Below are 18,889 nucleotides of genomic sequence, written 5' to 3'. Positions count from 1 at the left end.
CATCGGGCTCCCTGCTCAGCAGGGAGTCTGCTTCTCCCTCTGACCCTCCTCCCTCTCATGCTCTCTGTCTCTCATTCTCTCTCTTGCAAATAAATAAATAAAAATCTTAAAAAAAAAAGTCGTTTACTTCCAATTACAGAAATCAGTCATCTTTGACTATATAAAGGAATATGAAAAACCTGGTTACTAATGAAAGTAATAGTGAATTTGAGGGTGAGTAATGATCAGAAGGCATAGGTTTAGTATGTGGGGTCCCACATTTGTAAAAAAAAAAAAAAGTTTTCATGTTTTAATTTATCTAAAAACTAAATATGCTTGCCAAATCAAACACCTTAGTGCCTGGGGTTTACTTTATATCCCTAAACGAGCCCTGCTCCCTACATCCACAGTTAATGAGGAGCTTATACAAACTAGCCTCCCGTGTGAGCTGGGGGCACTGGGAAGAAGTAGGAAATACCTGCCCCACCCACAGTGGAGCAGAGGAGGCTTGAATGTGCCCAGGTACCCCCTGGGCATGTCCCGTGGGCTACCTCTGTAGCTTCGGGATGGAAGTCAGAGGCCATGCTACATGGACCCTCCCCTTGCCCCAGATAGCAGCAGCCTTGGCAACCAGAGCCACATCTTCAAATGGAAAGAAGGATTGTGATCTATAGCTACGCCTCCAGGGCAGGTCTTGAGAGCTGGTTAGATCCTTCCCTTGCTGAGATAAAAACTTCCAAGCATCTAAAGTAATATCTTTTGAATGGAAGCCAACACAATCATGAGCCCTCAGCTCCCTGAGATGTTTAGTACTTAACAATTCATGCTGGTTGCTGAGCTGAAAAATTTTCCTTCTGCTTACCTACTTGCACATTTATTTGAGCTTTTAACAAATGTGCTTATTTACTTAATTCTCTGAGTATGTTTATGGAATATTATCACATACTGGAATAGTGATATCAATAAGCTCCTTAGCTTAATTAAGTGGATACAATAGCCAAATGCCTAAGCTTCAGATAGAATGTGCTAATCTCATATGATTATTATGATTACCTGGGTAACCAGAATGAATATCCCACAGGAAAAGAATCAGGTCTCCCAGACATGGTATAATTTGGTCATTTTTTATAAATGAGAGCATTCTCCCAAAATGTGATCATCATGTACTGTCCTGATGATAAGAAAGGCGCTGTCTTGAAGCCCAGACTGCTGTCTGGTGTTTTCATCCTGAGCTGAAATCCTCATCAATTATGGGGCACATCCTCCTCTGCAAGATAGGGCCAAGGTGATGGGTGCTCTTGAGAAAATCCCGGTGGGGGAAAATCAAGGCAAGTTACAATGTGTTTTTCTTGAAATTATTGATATTAAGAATGAGCTGCTTTTTTTTTTTCCCTCTGTGACTTAATAATGTTACCAAGTGGAAGAAAAGTCTTGAAATCTGGAGAATTGAAATGTCATGTTGGAATGAGAAGGCTTAAAAACATTTGCCCGACATTTAGACCATTCTTGGTCTCCCACTCAGTGTCCTGTCACTGAACCTTTCTCTTTGGGGAATCCATGAAAGGACCCATCCTCCCTCTCCCAGAGAGGGCTGAAGTTTTCTCAGGGGCCTCCCCCAGCCCAAGCTGGTGGAAATCCCTTGGGTTGCTGCCACTATTCTGGGCTTCCTCTGACCCTCCACCTCTCACCCTCTCCTTCCTTGCACATGGTCCTGAGCACTAACAGAGTTCTTACAATAAGCTGGAACTCCTCATCGCCCCCAGCCCTGGCAATGGGACTCAGACCGTGGCCATTTTCAGTCGACACACAGGACAGATGATTGTCACTGTGTGGCCGGTACCCAAGCACAATTGTCAGCATGCTGTAGGAACATCCCATTCCCTCTCAAAGAAGCAAATTGCAGTGGTTTTTAAATTTTAACTTCTTTCTATAAATATACATAAATAGACTTCTACATAAATCATAAATCATTTGTACCATTTTTTTTTTATCTCGCTTGGTTTCTATCTCTCCGACCCAATTCATCCTCCACCCTCAGTTAACTCATCGTAATAGCTTTATGGGGATCCAGTCACAATACTCCATGCTCAGGGGGGCCTGGGTGCCTCGGTAGGCTAAGTGTCCCACTGAGCACCTGACTCTTGATTTCGGCTCAGGTCATGATCTCAGGATCGTGAGATCGAGCCCCGAGCAGGCTCCACGCTGAGTGTGGAGCCTGCTTAAGATTCACTCTCTCCCTCTGCCTCAACCCCCACCTTGTGCACTCTCTCTTAAAAATTAATTAATGAATTAATTAATTAAAAATAAAATTACCTCCATGTTCATATGGCCGTATAGATGTGTGTGTGTGCCATGCACACACATAGTTTTATACACACGTATATAAGGCTCTTGTCATTGTTTGATCAAACACAGGATCATTTACGCCCCTTTTTCCCCACTGTCTTCTTTGCTTCCTTTTTCTCCTTTCCTGCTCTACTGAATTATTAAAATTTTGACATTATTTCCCTGCAGTCCTCCCCGCTGCCTTTTTTCTGATCCTCTATTGATTTGGTTGTTATAGTATGTATTTATTCTTCTAGAGTTTAAAGGTAACTATAACAATGTCTGTAGTTATTGCAAATATACCCTCTACTCACCCACCTCCAGGGCTGTAGCCTGAACATCCCCTCATCTTATCTCTATCTTGTTATTATGGCTTCAAGTTTTAGTTTTCATACACACACACACACACACACAGAGTTTTTATGGTCAGTAGTTAAGTATTCTTACTCCTTTTTATGCTCATCACTGTTCCTTTTCCTACATATTTCTCTGTGTTAATTTTTCTTCTTGCTGATCATGATAATAACTTTTTACACTTATATGGTTCTTATATCCCAGGCATTCTTCTAAGCATGTTACATAGGTGACCTAATTCAGTCCTCACAGCAGATACCAGTACTAACCCTGTTTCGTAGATGAGAAACTGAGGTGCAGGGCCATTCACTAGCTTGCACAATGGTGCACAGTAGGTAGCCCAGCTGGTCGGCAAATTAGGGCACCTGGCTCCAGAGTCCATATACTGAACATCCATATACTGAACATCTCAATTGACCCCTTTCTGGGGAGTGGTAATCTGTGGGTGGTAAATGCTCTTAGTCCTCTTATGACAGAAAATGTCTTTATTGTGCCCTCATTTATGAATGAAAGTTGGACTAGGTATAAAATTCAGGTTGACAGTTACTTTCCTACATTGTCCCAGCACCCATTGCTATGGCTGAGATGTGGGCTGCTGTCTAAGGAGTTCTGTTACAGGTCGCCTGGCAGCTAGGGACAGGGGCTCTTCTTCCCTGAAGATCTGCAGTTGTCCACTGCAACATGTCCAGGTGTGGATTTGTCTTTCTTTGTACTGCTGCGTGCTCAGAGTGCACTTGCAACCCAATGGCTTACATCTTTCTGGAAAAGCATGCCTGCCATCTTCTCCAATACTGCTTCTTCAGCATGCCTACTTCCTTTCTTCTAGAAATCTTTTTTTTCCTAATATTTATTCATTTATTTATTTATTTGAATGAGAGAGAGCAAGAACAAGTGGAGGTCAGAGGGAGAGGGAGAAGCAGACTCCCCACTGAGCAGGGAAGCCCAACTCCAGGCTAGATCCCAGGACCCTGAGATCATGACCTAAGCCAAAGGCAGATGCATAACCGACTGAGCCACCCAGGTGCCCCCCCCTTTCTTCTAGAACTCTTGTCAGACATGTAATGAAGCCTGTCAGTCTCCCTTCTGGGACTTCTAACTGCCTTTTCCCATTTTCTGTCTTGCTCTCTGTTCCACGTTTGAGGTGGGTGTGGGGTGACTTTTTCCATACTATCTTTCCAATCACTAATTCACCTTTAAAATATGTCCAGTCTAGGGGCGTCTGGGTGGCTCAGTCTGTTAAGCATCCAACTCTTCATTTCAGCTCAGATCATGATCTCAGGGTCGTGAGATGGAGCCCTGCATAGGGCTCCGTGCTCAGCATGGAGCCTGCTTGAGATTCTCTCCCCTCTTTCCCTCTGCCCCTCCCCCCACTAGAGCTCTAAGTAAATAAATAAATAAATATCTTTTTAAAAAATACGTCCAGTCTGGGGTTTATTCCCTTATTCCCTCTATTGTTCTTGGTTATTTGTGTCAATGACTCTATTTTTCATTTCAAAGCATCTTTCCTATCCACCTATTATTCTTGTTTCATTCTTATTCATACCTAGTTGCTCTATGATTTCTTATTCCTTTTAAAGAAAATGTAAGCCGTCATTAATCTCTCTGAGTATTCTCATCATACTTACTTTAAGTCTGTCTCGGGAGCCTAGAGTGGTACAGTCATTATGGAGGCAGCACCTCAAATTAATACAGATCTGCTGAGACCCAGCAGGGGCTTCTCTCACAGACCTGTAAGACTTCATGTTCCAGCATGGCCGTCACAGCGCTACTAGTGTTAATGGGAGTGGGAAGCTATCCAGTTGTCCTACCCTCCGGGAAGGGGAGTAAAAGGTTGGGGTACACACTATGCAATGTATGCAATAGTTAGAAACTGAGGACTAGATGCACATGCAGCAAAATGGATAGATGTCAAAAACACAGTGCTAGCAAGGAAATAGGAAACAATGCAATCTGTAGCACAGTATTTCTTTCATCGCTTAAAAATTGCACAGAAAACTTTAACATGAAATGTAAGAATATATGTGATAAAAGAGTATATATCAAACCAATCAGAAGGGCCACCTAGTATAGGCATAAGGGAAGGGGAAGTAGAGATGGGGCATAAGGCATGGGGATAAACACACACACACACACACACACTCACACATACATGCAGGGCTTTATCCATACTGACAAGAATAATGTGCTGTTAACTAAAGAATAAGACTAATTCAACCCTTTGTGAGTCTGCATCAATAAATGTCTCTGTCTATCAAAAAAATTACTTTCGTCTCTAATGAATTCATGTTCTAGCTATTAATTTTACTATCTTTTTTTAGCATTAGGTTTAGTCATACATTTTGGCATTTTTGTGGCCAGGTCCATTTTTAATGAAACACATTTTATTCCTTTCTCTTTCCCTCTGTCCGTTTCTGCTCATCCCTCTCTATCTGGCAGACCCTCCAGGCCCCCCATCTGAAAGACAATGGAGTGACTGCTCCATGGCCATATTGGGATGTGGCCCATCTGGGCAGAGCCTCAGGGGGCAGCTTGGTGTGGCAACTGAGAGTAGCTGCGTGTGAAACCTTCTTCCTCCTTGGGCTTATAGTAGGACATGAACCATAGCCCTTGGCAACATCTATCAGCACTTTTTTTCCTCAGTCCCCCTTCAGTCACAGGTGGGGTGGCAGGGGCCTCTCACCCCACCCTGCAGCTTCAGACCGTGTCTTGCTTGCATGGTGCACTTTTAGTCACCTTCCTGCTTCCTGACCTAGAGCCCTGCCAGCTGAAAACTTGGGCTCCCCTGACCAGTCTTCATTTCTGTCCCACTTCAGGTCTTCAGAAATCTGTCTTGAAAGCTAATTTAGCAAAGTCTCCTTAATATTCTCTTGTTTTATTTTATTCACCATTGCTATGGTGGGAAGAGGTAGGTCCTGCCTCAATCGATTTTCAAATTACCCAAACAAGTTTAGATACAACCTGATGAAAGAGATATTAGCAAGGAGGAGATGAATATGCCTGATCTTAAGACTTCAAAGGATTTACATACTCCTGTTTGTTGGAAATGCTGGGCCCATTAATTTTACAAATAGCCTTACAAACCGTCTTTGAGGAGTCTAACCTTTCGGTAATCACAGTCCTCTGTGTTAGAGTACAAAGAAACTGGCATCCCACGTCACAGCTGAAATCCACACTCTGAATTCAGACCCACTAACTAGGCTCTCCCTTCAAAGAGGCCCCTCAAGCAGGCGATACAATTCTGTGTATCGCCTCTCCCCACACCTCAATCCTGCTACTGAAGTTTACTTTAATTTGATTTTACTGAAATGCTATAGTAATAGTCAAATAGAAGAACAGATTTTCACTGGGGTCCAGAGCCCTTAGTAATGACCCTGGACCCTAGACTCTAGTCTTTCCCAGCCCTACTGCTCCATTCAAGCCCTCCCTTCCAATCCCCACCCTGGCCTTGTCCACCATTGTTGCCCCCACCATCATCGTTGACTGCAGTGTCTTCCCCACCCTCACCTTAACACCTCTGCTCCCTTCAGAATCCACCCAAGGCTCACCATTAGTGATGATGCCTTTCCTAATGCCGATAACCCACCTTTCCTCCTCTAAGCTTAAGTCTACCATTGATTTGACATTTAACCACTCGTCCTTCAGACCTGTCATCTTCTGAATATAGTATCCTTTCCATATGTCTGAAAGTGCCTTCATGCCTTAAACTAGTCTGGTGTGTCACATACGTTGACATGTTATCTCTTATCCTCCCAAACGTCTTGAGAGATGGTAAAATGGATATTATCCCAGTTATTTTACTATGACCCATTTTTCAAAGGATAAAATGGAGGCTCAGAAATGTTAAGTAACCTGCCCTACTAGAAGTAGCAGAGTTGGGATTTGAACTTAAAATCTGTAGACCTACAAGTCTGTAATTATCTTCTAGTTTAACCAAAATGGCAAAGAGGTTTGCTTCATCTCAAGGTCAACTCCCAGTGAATGGTTATAGCTGCCCAAAGTGCTGTGTTGAAGAGCCCAACCCAGGCTCAACAGGAACACAAACCATCCATGAGGGAAGAGCAAGGTCTGTCATGGGTCCAGCTCTTAAAAGGAAGAATATGCCAGCACCCTGTTTGCGGTCCCCTGTATCAGGCTAGCTTTCTTGAACTAGAAGAGACTTCTTAAATAGTCTGTATATTCTAGCCTAGCACTTAACATGGTGCTCAACATACAGTGCATGAGCGAGAAATATTTACTCCCTGGTCGTGATGTCAGCATCCTCAGTAAGGCACCGCATCACAGAAGTTGCGCAAGCAGGCTGCAGATGGCCATATTCTGCCGGGGGGCGGGGGTCAAAAGTGAAGCACTCTGCTCTGGATCAGCTAAGCAGCTTTCCCTTGGTGAACAACTCCAAACTGCCAGGCATGCAAAATAAAATGTGAAGCTTGAGGAAAATTGTTTTATCCAAAAGACTATCATTGTAAAAAAATAAGTGTTGCTTCTGCATGATGATAATATTTGTCATATGAACTACTTGGTACAGAAAAACTCTATGCCACACCACCCCACATGTGGCGATTAGGAAGGTCATGCGTCTCCACTGGAGCTCCCCAGGGGTGGTTGCAGGTTCCAAGTACCCTCCGCCCCCTACTAACACCCCCATTCTGGCTATCAATGAATCAGAAAGGGAGAGAGGGTGTTTCTGGCATGCACTATTGTAAGTTACTGGAGACAGAATTACTAATTACCACCATTCACCTACAAGTGGAGCCTCCCCCATCCCTCCACGCCCCAGCTGCCCTCCCTGACCATCTCCTGCCTCAGGCTCGGAGTTCTCTGTTTCCGTTTCATCTCTTTTCCATACCTCAGGATGGGGATGTGTCCAGGAACCCAGGCCAAAACCAGCAAATTTATCACCATGCTAATGACAGCAAGTCGCATGCTGAGTGAATTCTGCTTTCCCCCTCAACTTCTTTTGCCAAAACCTGTGGAACTGCAAGATCCAGCCGATTGCAGAGACCGTTATCTTCACATGAAGAATGACTCTGTTAGAAAATGCAATTAGGTATCAGCTATAAGGCTATTTTTAGATGCTTGTTTGGGAACATCTCAGAAACAAAAATCGCCATGTGGTAGTCAACGTTAGCCAAGTCACCCAAACTGAACATCCATACACACATTAAACCTACCTCTTTCAATATGAGCATTATAAAGACCCACCTGCGGTCCCCTCAGGATGGCTCATTGTTCTGGGAGTAGGTATTTCTGCTTGTGGAGTCTATAGAACTGGCAGTCCTGGGGGCAAATTCCCCTCTTTATTTACATGAGCAGCTCTTCCCAGGCTGGGGGCCGTGGAGAATCTAACCCTGCTTCCCCGGGGTTTGGAGAAGGGACCCCGGTCTGTCATTCTGCTGGGAGCAGGGGAAATCATGCCATGCGAGACTGAACACCTATGGGGGTGAGGCATGAGGGTGGGAGGCATGTAGGTGAGGAGACCTCTCGTTGGGGAGGCCCATGGTCAGGGAGACAAGCTGTCGGGAGTCTCGTTGGGAGACGGTTTCCCAAGGAGGAATGCAAAGCCCAGTGTGTCCTCCAAAGGAGCAAGTCCCCACCCTGTCTCAACCGGAAGGAGGCACAGGTGCCAGGCTGGTCCAATTCTCACCCTTGGGCAAGATTTCCACTTCTCCACCTCTCCCCCCGCCCAACACATTCCCTAAATTCTTACCCTTCCCCACTTGAAATTAGGGTTTCCCACTGCTTATGCCCAATCCCTGGCTTCCTCTCTGCGCGTAGTCCTCTCCCGTGGAGACACATGGAAGGCAAGGCGCAGACTGGCGCTCTGGCAGGAGCTGAAGGAACTGGTGACATTTAACCCAGAGAGGACAAGTCCAGGTGGAGACATGGCATACTCAGATCCTCACTGCCAATGAGAGAGGATCCTTCTCCTATGCTGTTCCAGAGAACCGACCAGGTCCAAACCTGGAAGTTAAGGGAAGCAAGTGTCAACATCACATCAGGAGTTACTGTTTATACAACTTAATCAGTGGAACAGCCTGGATACATGCAAGTCATACAAGTAGCAGGGACTCCTGAATGGGGCGGGACGTTAAAGTGAATGACCTCTGCCATCCCTCCCAGTCATAGCATTCTATAGAGATGCCCTAGAACTTTCTGTGAGTGACGGGGTCTCCTGTGACTGCTTCATTGTCTACTCATCTTTCAAAAACTCAGTTCAGCTATCGCCTTTGAGGTGTCAAATGTACTTTATGTAAAGAAAGGAATACATTAGACAAGGGAGCGGTGAAGTTCCCAGGCTCTCTCGGGCTCCCCAGGGGCCCGGTCACATCTCGTGAATGGGACACGTGATGCAGACAGCAATGACATTTTAACAAGTGTGCTGAGCCCTTGGATATGAACAAAGCCAGGGGGTGGGGTGCTTCACCCCTCCTTCCAGCATGAAATCATGGAAGTATAGTAGAGATAGAGGAACACTGGAGGTCACTTCACCCCAAGTCCTCCCCAGGGCAGGAGTTCTCGCTCTCACACCCCGAAGACTATCACCCAGCCTCTTCTCAAACACTGTCAGGAAAGGACTCACTGCTCTGCCGGGAAATGTAGTCCAGGTTGAGACAACTTAATCCATGTTGAGACAGTCTTCATTGTGAACTGTTTCTTCCCTCTTATTGAGCCCCTAGTCTGTCTTTATTCAACATGACTTCTGCCCTCAGGGAGAGGACCAAGATAAATCTGTTCTCTCATCCAAATGACAACGTTTGGATTTTTTTTTAATTTTTTTAAAAGATTTTATTTATTTATTTGAGAGAGAGAAAGAAAGCATGAGTGGGGTGGGGGGGCAGAGGGAGAGGGGAAGCAAACTCCCCGCTAAGCAGGGAGCCTGATGAGGGCTTGATCCCAGCACCCCAGGATCATGACCTGAGTCAAAGGCAGATGCTTAACCAACTGAGCAACCCAGGCACACCGACAACGTTCAGATTTTTAAAGACAGTGATTATCTCTGAGCCTCTTCTCCCTCCAAGTCTTTCCTTCTCCATCTAAACATCTCAGATCACCTCAAATATTTCTCATATGGCATGGTTTTAGATCCCTCACCATTTTCTATAAATATTTTCTATTTTACTAACATTCCTTATGAAGAGTAACTCCCAGAACAAATGCCAACTGTGGTCTGACCACTACAGCGTACATATGCAGAGTTCACCACCATCACCTTCCTTCAACTACACACTATACCTTTATTAATGCAACCTAGAATAAATAATATATGTTTCATAGTAAATGATCAACTGCTGTGTTCATATTAAGGTTATCCTTAACTAAAACCATTTTTTTCCTTGACACAGTTTCATACAGCTTAAAAGAATAAAAGTAGATTTAAAAGTGGCCCTGTAAATTATTATAAGATCCAATACTGCCTCTCCTTCCATTAATAATAGACAGATAGATTGAAGAGACTAGGGCCCTAACAAAGGTTACAAGTGACAGACTAAGGTAACTAAACCCAAAGGTGAAATGTGTATTTACATTGATGTGCCAAGATGCCAGCATGCCAGCCAGCCTGTTCTTCCAACACCACCCAGTGCCTGGAGGGCTCTTCTTGGAAGCTATGCCCACTTTTATCTTCCTTCCTCTACCTTGTTTTTGTTTTGTTTTGGGGTTTTTTTTGCTTGCAACCTGCTTCTGAGGTAAAGTCTTCCTCCAGCCTGCAGGAAACTCACTAGTGGTTTTCCTTTGTGTCTTTGACAGGTCGCCTGAAGGAAGAAATCACCCAGCGGCATATGCAGCAGGTAGCTCTAGGTGGGTACGAAGTGAAGATGCAGGAAGGTGAAGGTAATACAAGCTGTGTGGTCTTGGAAACCTAGACCCAGCTAACAGATAATCCATCTAGAACCCTCAAGAAGGTTAAGGAAGGCAAGGTTTGCTGTCAGTGCAGCTTCCTCTGGATGCTCCTCCTCTCTGCTCTCTGGGACAAGTTACCCCCATCCTGCATGCTTGCTCCCAGTTGTCCAGACTGGCACCCCACCTTCCTAGCTGCTGCCTCATCTCCTGACCTTTCCACCCCACACCCCAACCCAAGTTCACCCCTAGTTCCCAGCTTCTCAGAGCTCTACTCTGAGCTTTCCAGAGCTACTACTAATGAATCCTAACAACAACCATGAGTGATGAAGACAGCGACTGTTTTCTGAACCACCCCTGTGCACTGCTGTGTGTGCTTGGTCTCCTTTCTGCCTTGTGACTGTCCTCAGAAGTAAGTGCATTTTTTGGGATGAGGGCAATTTAATGACTTGCCCAGGGTTACATGGCTAGGAATCATTGAAACTAGGATGTGAAGCCAGGTCTCTGAGTCCACACGTGGTGCTCTTAGCCCCCATGCCATTCACTGCCAACAATGATGGGCTCACTTAACACATTAATAATGCAAACACTAACCGACACAGTGATATGCTAAGGGAAACTTGGCACCTTTTAAGCAGTGGACAGCTGCAGAAAATGCCCCCTTTTCATATGGGACCCAAGGAAGTCACCTGGGAGGAGAGTTCAGCTCCCAGAAAGCCTGGTGGAGCCGGTATCTGGGGCACGACCCCCTTGTTTCCTCTCCAGCTGGCCAAGCACTTAAGGCGATGAAATAAGCAATTCATGTATTCAAATGAAGGGTTCCACTTGAGATGCCCTGGCCCCTGGAACCACCTGAAATCAGAGAAGTCCAGCACCCAGGACATCTAGAGAGGAGATGGAGGAGACCCCCAGTGTCATAGGGATGACCCATGAACCCCAATAATTTGGATTATTAGGAAGGCGGGTTGTTTAGTTTCAGTTAGAGTAATGATCATATCACATAGCCACTGGTTGCATCCGAAACAAGGAAGGAGGAAGCCTGAGGCACCCTGACCAGAACTTGAGCTTCCCTCCATGGACCCTGGCACTGAGAGGTCAGGTCAACGTGCTGGGCCTGCCCTCCCATCACCAGAGATGCAGGCAGGGAGTCAGGGCTGAGATGCTCCTGAGTGCTTCTCCAAGAAGCAGCCAGGACTCCCCCCGGGGCCCCGATCCATAGGGCTGGGCTAGGAAGGGTCTCAAGGGCCTCTGTGGGGCAGCTGTGCCAAGGTGAGCCTCGGACTCGCAAATAGGTCACTGGGTGGGGAGTCATCCCTAAGGACTGCCACTGGGCCCTGCAGCTGAGGGCTGCCATCTGGTCTATTCTCCAGTCTTCACGAGGCTGAGTGACTAGAAAAAATGACTGGAAAACACTGGTCAATTCCTGAGGTTTTCAGGGCAAGAGATGCTCCATCCTCTCCGACACCCCCATCCCAGACAGTCCTGGGCCTGTGGGAAAGAGCTGCATGTCTTCTCCATAATTCCTCTTGCTCATCTCTCTGGGAGCCTTCTCCTGAATTACAGCAGGTGTCAGGTTCAACAGGGCCCAGCTTTGCCTGAAGTAATCAGCAGGCTTCAAATGGAAAACACTCTGGATGGAAGTCTAATCAAGAGCATTTGAAATACCTATTTATTTTAAAAGCGCACTATCCCAATTAGAAAAGAAGTGTTAACATCTCCCAGCTGCCATTTTGAGCTTAAATGCCATGTTTTTAGTCCAGACTTCTCAGGAGCTTGTCTGACAGAGCTTTGGAACAGCCAGTGCTCACAAGTCCCCTGGGGACCACATTTCAGAGTTCTTCTCATGGGGAGAAACCCCTTATTGCAACACATTGTTTATAGAGCCGTTTCCTGCCTTCACCCTCGCCACTCAGGCCAGAGTTGGGGCCGAGGGCTAGGACCCAGGGTTCCGGGGAGACCCAAAGCAGCTTGGTGTATTTAGTGCTCAGTATACCCTGATGCCCTGTACTTGGGGCTTCCAGGGGAGGAATAGGGGGTGACGACTTCTGCTCTTGCCCTCCTCACTCTCTTTTCTCCTTCCTTTGTCTCCTGTCTACTCTCCCTCCATTTTAAGTATTCCCTTCTGGTATTGTTTCTTTCTTTTGCCTCCATGTTCTGAGGTTTCCATGAAAGTGTAGGTCAGGTTGGTTGGTTGTTCTGGGGGGAAGAGGGGAGGGGGTAATGAGCAAGGCTGAGCAGGAGAGGTTTTCTCACTTATTTTGCGTAAGAATATGTCTGTGTATGTATGAGTGGGTGTATGCCTAAGAAAATGTGTGTAAAAGCAATCTTGTATCTCAGCGGAGCAAAGATTTAATGGCAACATGAGGGATGCCATGTGGAAGACACTGTAGATCCGGTGATGGGCTGGAGCCAGCTCTGTACCCATCGCAAGAGCGACCATTACCATTTCAGAAATTTGGAGAGCCATGGTAAGACACAGCTGTTGTTAAAAAGTAAATTAGAGGGGCACCTGGTTGGCTCAGTCATCAAGCATCTGCCTTCAGCTCAGGTCATGATCCCAGGGTCCTGGGATCGAGCCCCGCATCGGGTTCCCTGCTCTGCGGGAAGCCTGCTTCTCCCTCTCCCACTCCCCCTGCTTGTGTTCCCTCTCTCACTGTGTCTCTCTGTCAAATAAATAAATAAAATCTTAAAAAAAAAATTAAAGAGAGGCGCCTGGGTGGCTCAGTCAGTTAAGCATCCAACTCTTGATTTCAGCTCAGGTCATGATCTCAAGGTCGTGGGATCAAGCCCTGTGTAGGGCCCTGCGCTCAGCGAGGAGTGTGCTTAAGATTCTCTCTCTCCCTCTCCTTCTGCCCCTCCCCCCATCCTGCACCTGCACCTGCACACGCACTTTCTCTCTCTCTCAAATAAATTTTAAAAAATTATAGAAACTCACTATTAAATTATATTAAAATACAAAGGCAACAAATACTCAATAGTTATCACTTTCTAATTACAGATCTTCCTTGACTTACAGTGGGGTTACATCCTGATAACCCCATCATCAGTTGAAAATATCGTCAAAAATGCATTTAATACACTTAACCTACAATACATCTAGCTTAGCCTAGCCTACTTTAAACATGCTCACAACACTTACAGTAGCCTACAGTGGGCAAAATCACCTAACCCAAAGCCCATTCTTAATAGAGTGTTGAGTAGCTCCTGTAATGGATTGAATTCTGTCCTGAAAGTGAAAAACAGAGTGGCTGTATGGGTACAGGGCGGTTGAGTGTATCAGTTGTTCACATCGCAGCCCGGGAGCTGTGCCCCTGCCACTGCCCAGCGTCACAAAAGCCTGGCATGCTTCCTTTCGCTAGCCTGAGAAAAAATAAAAACTCAAAATTCAAAGTAGAGTTCCCTTAAGTGGGCATCACTTTTGCACCATCCGAAAGCCAAAAAATCCTCAGTTGAACCATCGTAAGTTGGGGACCATCTGTAATTTACTACGTTTTACTATTATCTCTGCTCTTGGGATTATCTGCTACTACTGTGTCTTTATCATGGAAATGCTGTCTTAGGTTGCACTACTGTGCATCTCTTCCCAACTCCACATGCAGGGACGTCACCCCGGCAGCTTCAAACCAGCCTCGTGGGACTAGTTACGGCACGGAAATTGACAAATTTTATTATAAATTGGGGCGCTTTTTTCCCCCAGAGAGCTGGTGGTTCAACATTTGTCACCACCGCATGGCCATCCAGATAAGCACCAGTTTTGTGCATGTATGTGTTCTTAGAAAGACTTCTCTTCCTGTCTGAATATCTAGATGATGCTTCTTCCTTCATTTACTGCCTACCCAGGGAAACCTGGCCCTTTAGAAAGTGAGTGGACAGGGAAACCAGGGTAGACAGACGTGGGGCAGGAGAAGCATAGGGCCCGGGGTGTGCCCTCAATATAACAGCCAGAGTCTTGGGTCCTTTAAGAGAAACATCAATGATCAGTTCTATGAATATCATCAACAAACAAATGTTCCTCTTGTCTTAGAGGAGAGCCTACTCCCACATATCATTTCAGGAAACAAGAAAACAATGCTATTTTTAATCAGGCATCATTTGGAACTGATATTAATTGAACTAGATTCAGCTGGTTGGGTTGAAATTGCTTTGCTGCATTTAGTTGCGTGTGGTTTTCCCACTTTATTGTACTAAGCTGCCCTGAATGGTATAACATTGTCCGTAATGCAGATGAGGCTGATCAGCAAATGTTCCTTGAGAACTTGGCGTGTGCCTGGCATTATTATATATTATTATTATATAGTCATTATATATATAATTATATATATAATTATATATTCTTATATATTATTATTAGAGAGAGCTCAGGCTCTCTCTACTGTTACCCTCACTTTACAGTTAAATCCCAAAGGGGTTAAGTGAACCTGCCTAACTTTGCTCAGCTCAGGGATGTGAACAGACACGCATGTCCAGAGCCCATGTGGTAACCACCACACCATGTCACCCTCAGCCCTGTGCAGGGCATCGTGGAGTTCACAGAGGGACAGAGATCTGATGCCTGCCCTCAAAGGGTTTCTACTCTAGCCATCGTAAGGGGAAATACACATAAAAAGGTAACTCTTTATCTAATTTTGGATTTAGTTACATATACTATCCTATTCACTACCCTCTTCCCACCGTAGCCCCAAACGGATTCAGCCTTGGCCTCTGTCATGAAGCCTTGCCTGGCCCCTTCTCCCCAAGCCTGCTTTGTCCTCCAGCCTCACACACCTCTGGAAGGCACCAACCTTATTTTGTAATGTGTATTTTTCAGAGCTGTATTCTCCACGCTGAAATGTGAGCTCCTGGAAAGCTGGGTGCGTCGAATAATCTTTGTACCCCTCGCACCCAGCATGGGCAATAAATAGGCCAAATCAATGCTTCCCCAGATGACTTCCAGACTCACACATCTTGCAAAAGTATAATGGGACATTTGAACATAAAATAAGTCCATTTAAAAGAAGTAGAAGGAGTAAGTGCTTTTGGACCCCACAGCTGAGCCGATCACAACACAGTGGCAATAAATTTTACTCTCGCTTATCTAGCCACTAAGCAAAACGCAAAGCACCCAGAGTTATGTAGTTTTCATTTTCTGACAACAGGAAGCATTCTAACTAATTTATCTGCAGAAATAGAATTTCTTCCTGGAATGAAACACAACCCAGAATTTATTGTGCAGATTCTTATTAAAAGACATTGAGTGACACAGTGAACGAGGTCTTCAACAGCAGTCTTACAAAAGATACCGAAATGTTGTTCCACCAGATGATTCTTATATCGACCCTCAACAAAAGCAAGAGGCCTGACATTAAAGCATAACTCATTGAAAACATTTATAGGAGCGGCCGAGGTAATCTGCTGCAGGTATTCTGCTTTCTGATGGTTGCAACAGAGCAGGAATAAAACCAGGAGAAGCTAGCCGCAGGAATGTGGTCTATGGCCTCTCTCTTAAGTGTCTCTTTTGAGCAATATTTGATCAGGGACAAGCTCTTTTTCTGCCCACAGTCAAAACTCTACCAAATGCCTGTGATTCAGATTTGAGACACGTGGCACTAGCCGTATGTGAAATGTGTCAGGTGAGAGGGACAGGCCATGAGAGCTTTGGGAACTTACCAGAGGGAGTGGCCCCTGGCAGTTGTCACCAAGGCCACAGGCCTACACCGAACCATGAGGTTCGGAACAGAGTGGGGAGATAGTTGTCATGTGGAGGGTGTGGTGTGTGTGTGTGTGTATGTGTGTGGTATGTGTGGGGTGTATATGTATGTGTGGTTGTGTGGGGTGTGTGTATGTTTTGTGTGGGGTGTGTGTTTTTGTATGTGGAGGGTAGAGGGAGAGGACTTTCTTGGGGAGTTATTTGAAGTAGTGGAGGGAAAATCTAAAATGGTGAGTTGGGCCAGTTTCACTGAAAGCCTTGAATCTGAGCATTTATCTTATGGGCAGTTGAGCCACTGAACATTTTTGAGCAAGGAAGCTTTGGTCAAAGAGGCCTTTTAAGAAAAGAAAGCCCCCAAGCAGTCATTCCAATTCTTCAGCATTTCTGACTGATGAGTAAATAATCTGTACCACCCCACCCCCAGCCCCTTGCCCACTTGCCCTGCTCTGGACTGTTCCTCTGGGCACACATGCTTCCAGCCCAAACTCAGGGAGGGCCTCTGGGACGTCTGGCTGTCTGAGTAAATCTGCTGCTGACATCACCCGCTGAGATATGATGCTGCCCCAGGTTGCTGCACACTGATCACTTGCCCTGAAGACTGGCCTGGCCCCTTGTGGGTAGGTGGTCAGTCCATTCTTTTGTTCTATGGTAGATGGAAGTGGGGAGATCACAGCCCTTGAGAAGCTCACAGATGTGCCCCACACAAGCTGTCCATGTTGGATAATACCACACCTTTCTCTGCATTTATCCCTTGACCCAACTTCTGTGAAAACATAACCTCCTGGAACGTTCCATTGCTTCTATGTGTAGGCATGTTTTTTAATATACTGTTACAGAAGATAAAAATAATAATGATTAATAAATAAAAATCCGTGAGCATGACATTGGCAGGTTCCAAATGGTATCCTGAGATTCCCCCCACCCCCAATACTAGCCTCTTGAATACTAGTCTTCCTCTCCCCTCCCCCACCCCTCTCACCACCCCAGGAGCAGAAATCCTTTGAACAAAAGAAGCCCCCAAGAACAGTCTATTGTGGTTGCAGTGCCTCGTGGACCCTTGGATTGCCCCTGGGTGGTGTGTGCTCCCTGACCCTGAAAATAGGGCAGTGACAGCTCCACGTCCCCAGCAGGTGCCCTGAGGAGAGTTGGGAGAGCCACTGAGGCCAGAGGCTGCCTATTCTACTGCGTTGTCCCAGCTTAGAGTCTGCCAAGGGGCTCTCTTCTCCAGAACAGAATTCCTTCAGTGGCCTCTTGAGCCATCCCTGCTGCTCTCTAGACCGAGGCCTCTGCCATCCCTCTGCCTCTCCAAACTGTTGTTTAAGACTGAATCTGGAACTGCTTTTTTGGAATTCTGCTCCTGGGGATAACAAACTTGAGAGAAAGCAAAAGGTCAGATGTCATCCATTTATTTATCAGACTTCACTGAGCACCTCATATGATCCAGTCAGAACGTGAAACCATGAAGTCCAGGCTATGGGGAGGAACCACTGATTGGGATGGAACTGGAGGGGACCTTCCTGCATTCTCTAGCTCAGTAGTTTTCAGAATGGGTTCTCTGGGACCTAAGTGTTCTTAGGGAGCATGAGGCGAGGGGGAGGAGAGCCAGGGTGCAAGCGGCAGGGCCCCAGGATTTTTGCCCACCCTGATTCAACCAAAGCAACTTCTATTTCTCTTTTTGCCGTGAAGCCTTTGTTTGAAGAAAAGGTTCTGCAGCTTTTAACACATCTTCCTTCAGACTTTGCGGCTCTAAGACATTTCCAGAGGCAGATTCCCAGGTCCCCTCCCCAGAACTATCTGAGTTTCTTCTGGACTCACACAGAATTCCGCTTGTACCTCTGTGATAGGACTTATCACATTGTGTGATAATTATTCAGTCTTTTATCCATTTCCCCCACTGTACAGAGATCTTTATTTCCCCAACACTGAGCACAGGGATTGGCACGCAGTAGGTCCTCCATAAAGGTTTGTTCTGTGCCTAGGCTCCAACATTTGTAAAATGAGGTGGTCGGACCAAGTGATATCCTGTACCCAGCACATCCTGAAACTGAGGCTGGCGTTTGCTGGTTGCCTATTGAATGAACAAATGAATCTAACACTTCTCACCCTCAGGTGTCATGATTTTACCTCTTTGTGAATGCAGACCTCCTTAAGACATGCAAGAAACATAGCCTTGGTGGGGAGACGTGTGAGGGCTTGAATTAGAGGTGCCTTCATCCTCTCAGAAAGGAATGATCAAAATGCGAACCCCTGGAGTAAGGCAGGATGTAAAGGAAGCAGCCACCCCAAAGGCTAAGATGTCGTCTCAGTTGGTTCCAGAAGGACGCAGGTGGCTCTGTAAGACCAGTAATAAATTCTCTCCACCTGAGTCAATTCTAATCCACAGTTGCTTGTGACTATAGGGCCAGCTTCTGTGACATGAGGCCAAATTGGGCCAAATTCCCAGGCTCAAGATGGAGTCTGTGGGTGAGGAGTCCCCACCCAATTTCCTTGCCGAGTTCCTAATTGCCAAGGCTCCAGTCCCTTTGGGTAGTTCCAGACTTCCTCACTAGCCATTCTGGAGAACAGAAGGAGGCTCTGGGCATCAGCCCTGGTGCCAGCCTTGAACAGCAGCTGTGGTTTAGTAAAAAGACACTTGCCTTGGAATCAGGAGGGCCCTGCTTGAATCATGCCTCTACCCTTTGCTAGTCATGTGACCTTTGTCCACCAACCTTC

The 18,889-nt window shown here is 45.9% G+C and overlaps 1 protein-coding gene across 2 annotated transcripts in view; it reads left to right on the top strand.

The window, feature by feature from the left end:
- Positions 1 to 18,889, top strand: part of KIF6 (kinesin family member 6) — a 442,506-nt gene that overhangs the window by 386,732 nt on the left and 36,885 nt on the right. For both annotated transcript variants that reach the window (XM_064597574.1, XM_064597573.1), the window contains exon 16: positions 10,402 to 10,452. In XM_064597574.1, coding sequence (XP_064453644.1) covers positions 10,402 to 10,452 — 51 coding nt within the window. The remainder of the gene's footprint in view (positions 1 to 10,401; positions 10,453 to 18,889) is intronic.

The sequence above is a fragment of the Mirounga angustirostris genome, unplaced genomic scaffold (genome assembly GCF_029215605.1).
Source record: "Mirounga angustirostris isolate CCGP_5_RB_7025 unplaced genomic scaffold, mMirAng1.0.hap1 SCAF_8, whole genome shotgun sequence".
In the NCBI taxonomy this organism is placed as follows: Eukaryota; Metazoa; Chordata; class Mammalia; order Carnivora; family Phocidae; genus Mirounga; species Mirounga angustirostris.
The sequence above is the reverse complement of the archived record's forward strand: the minus strand, read 5'-3'. Positions and strand labels throughout refer to the sequence as shown.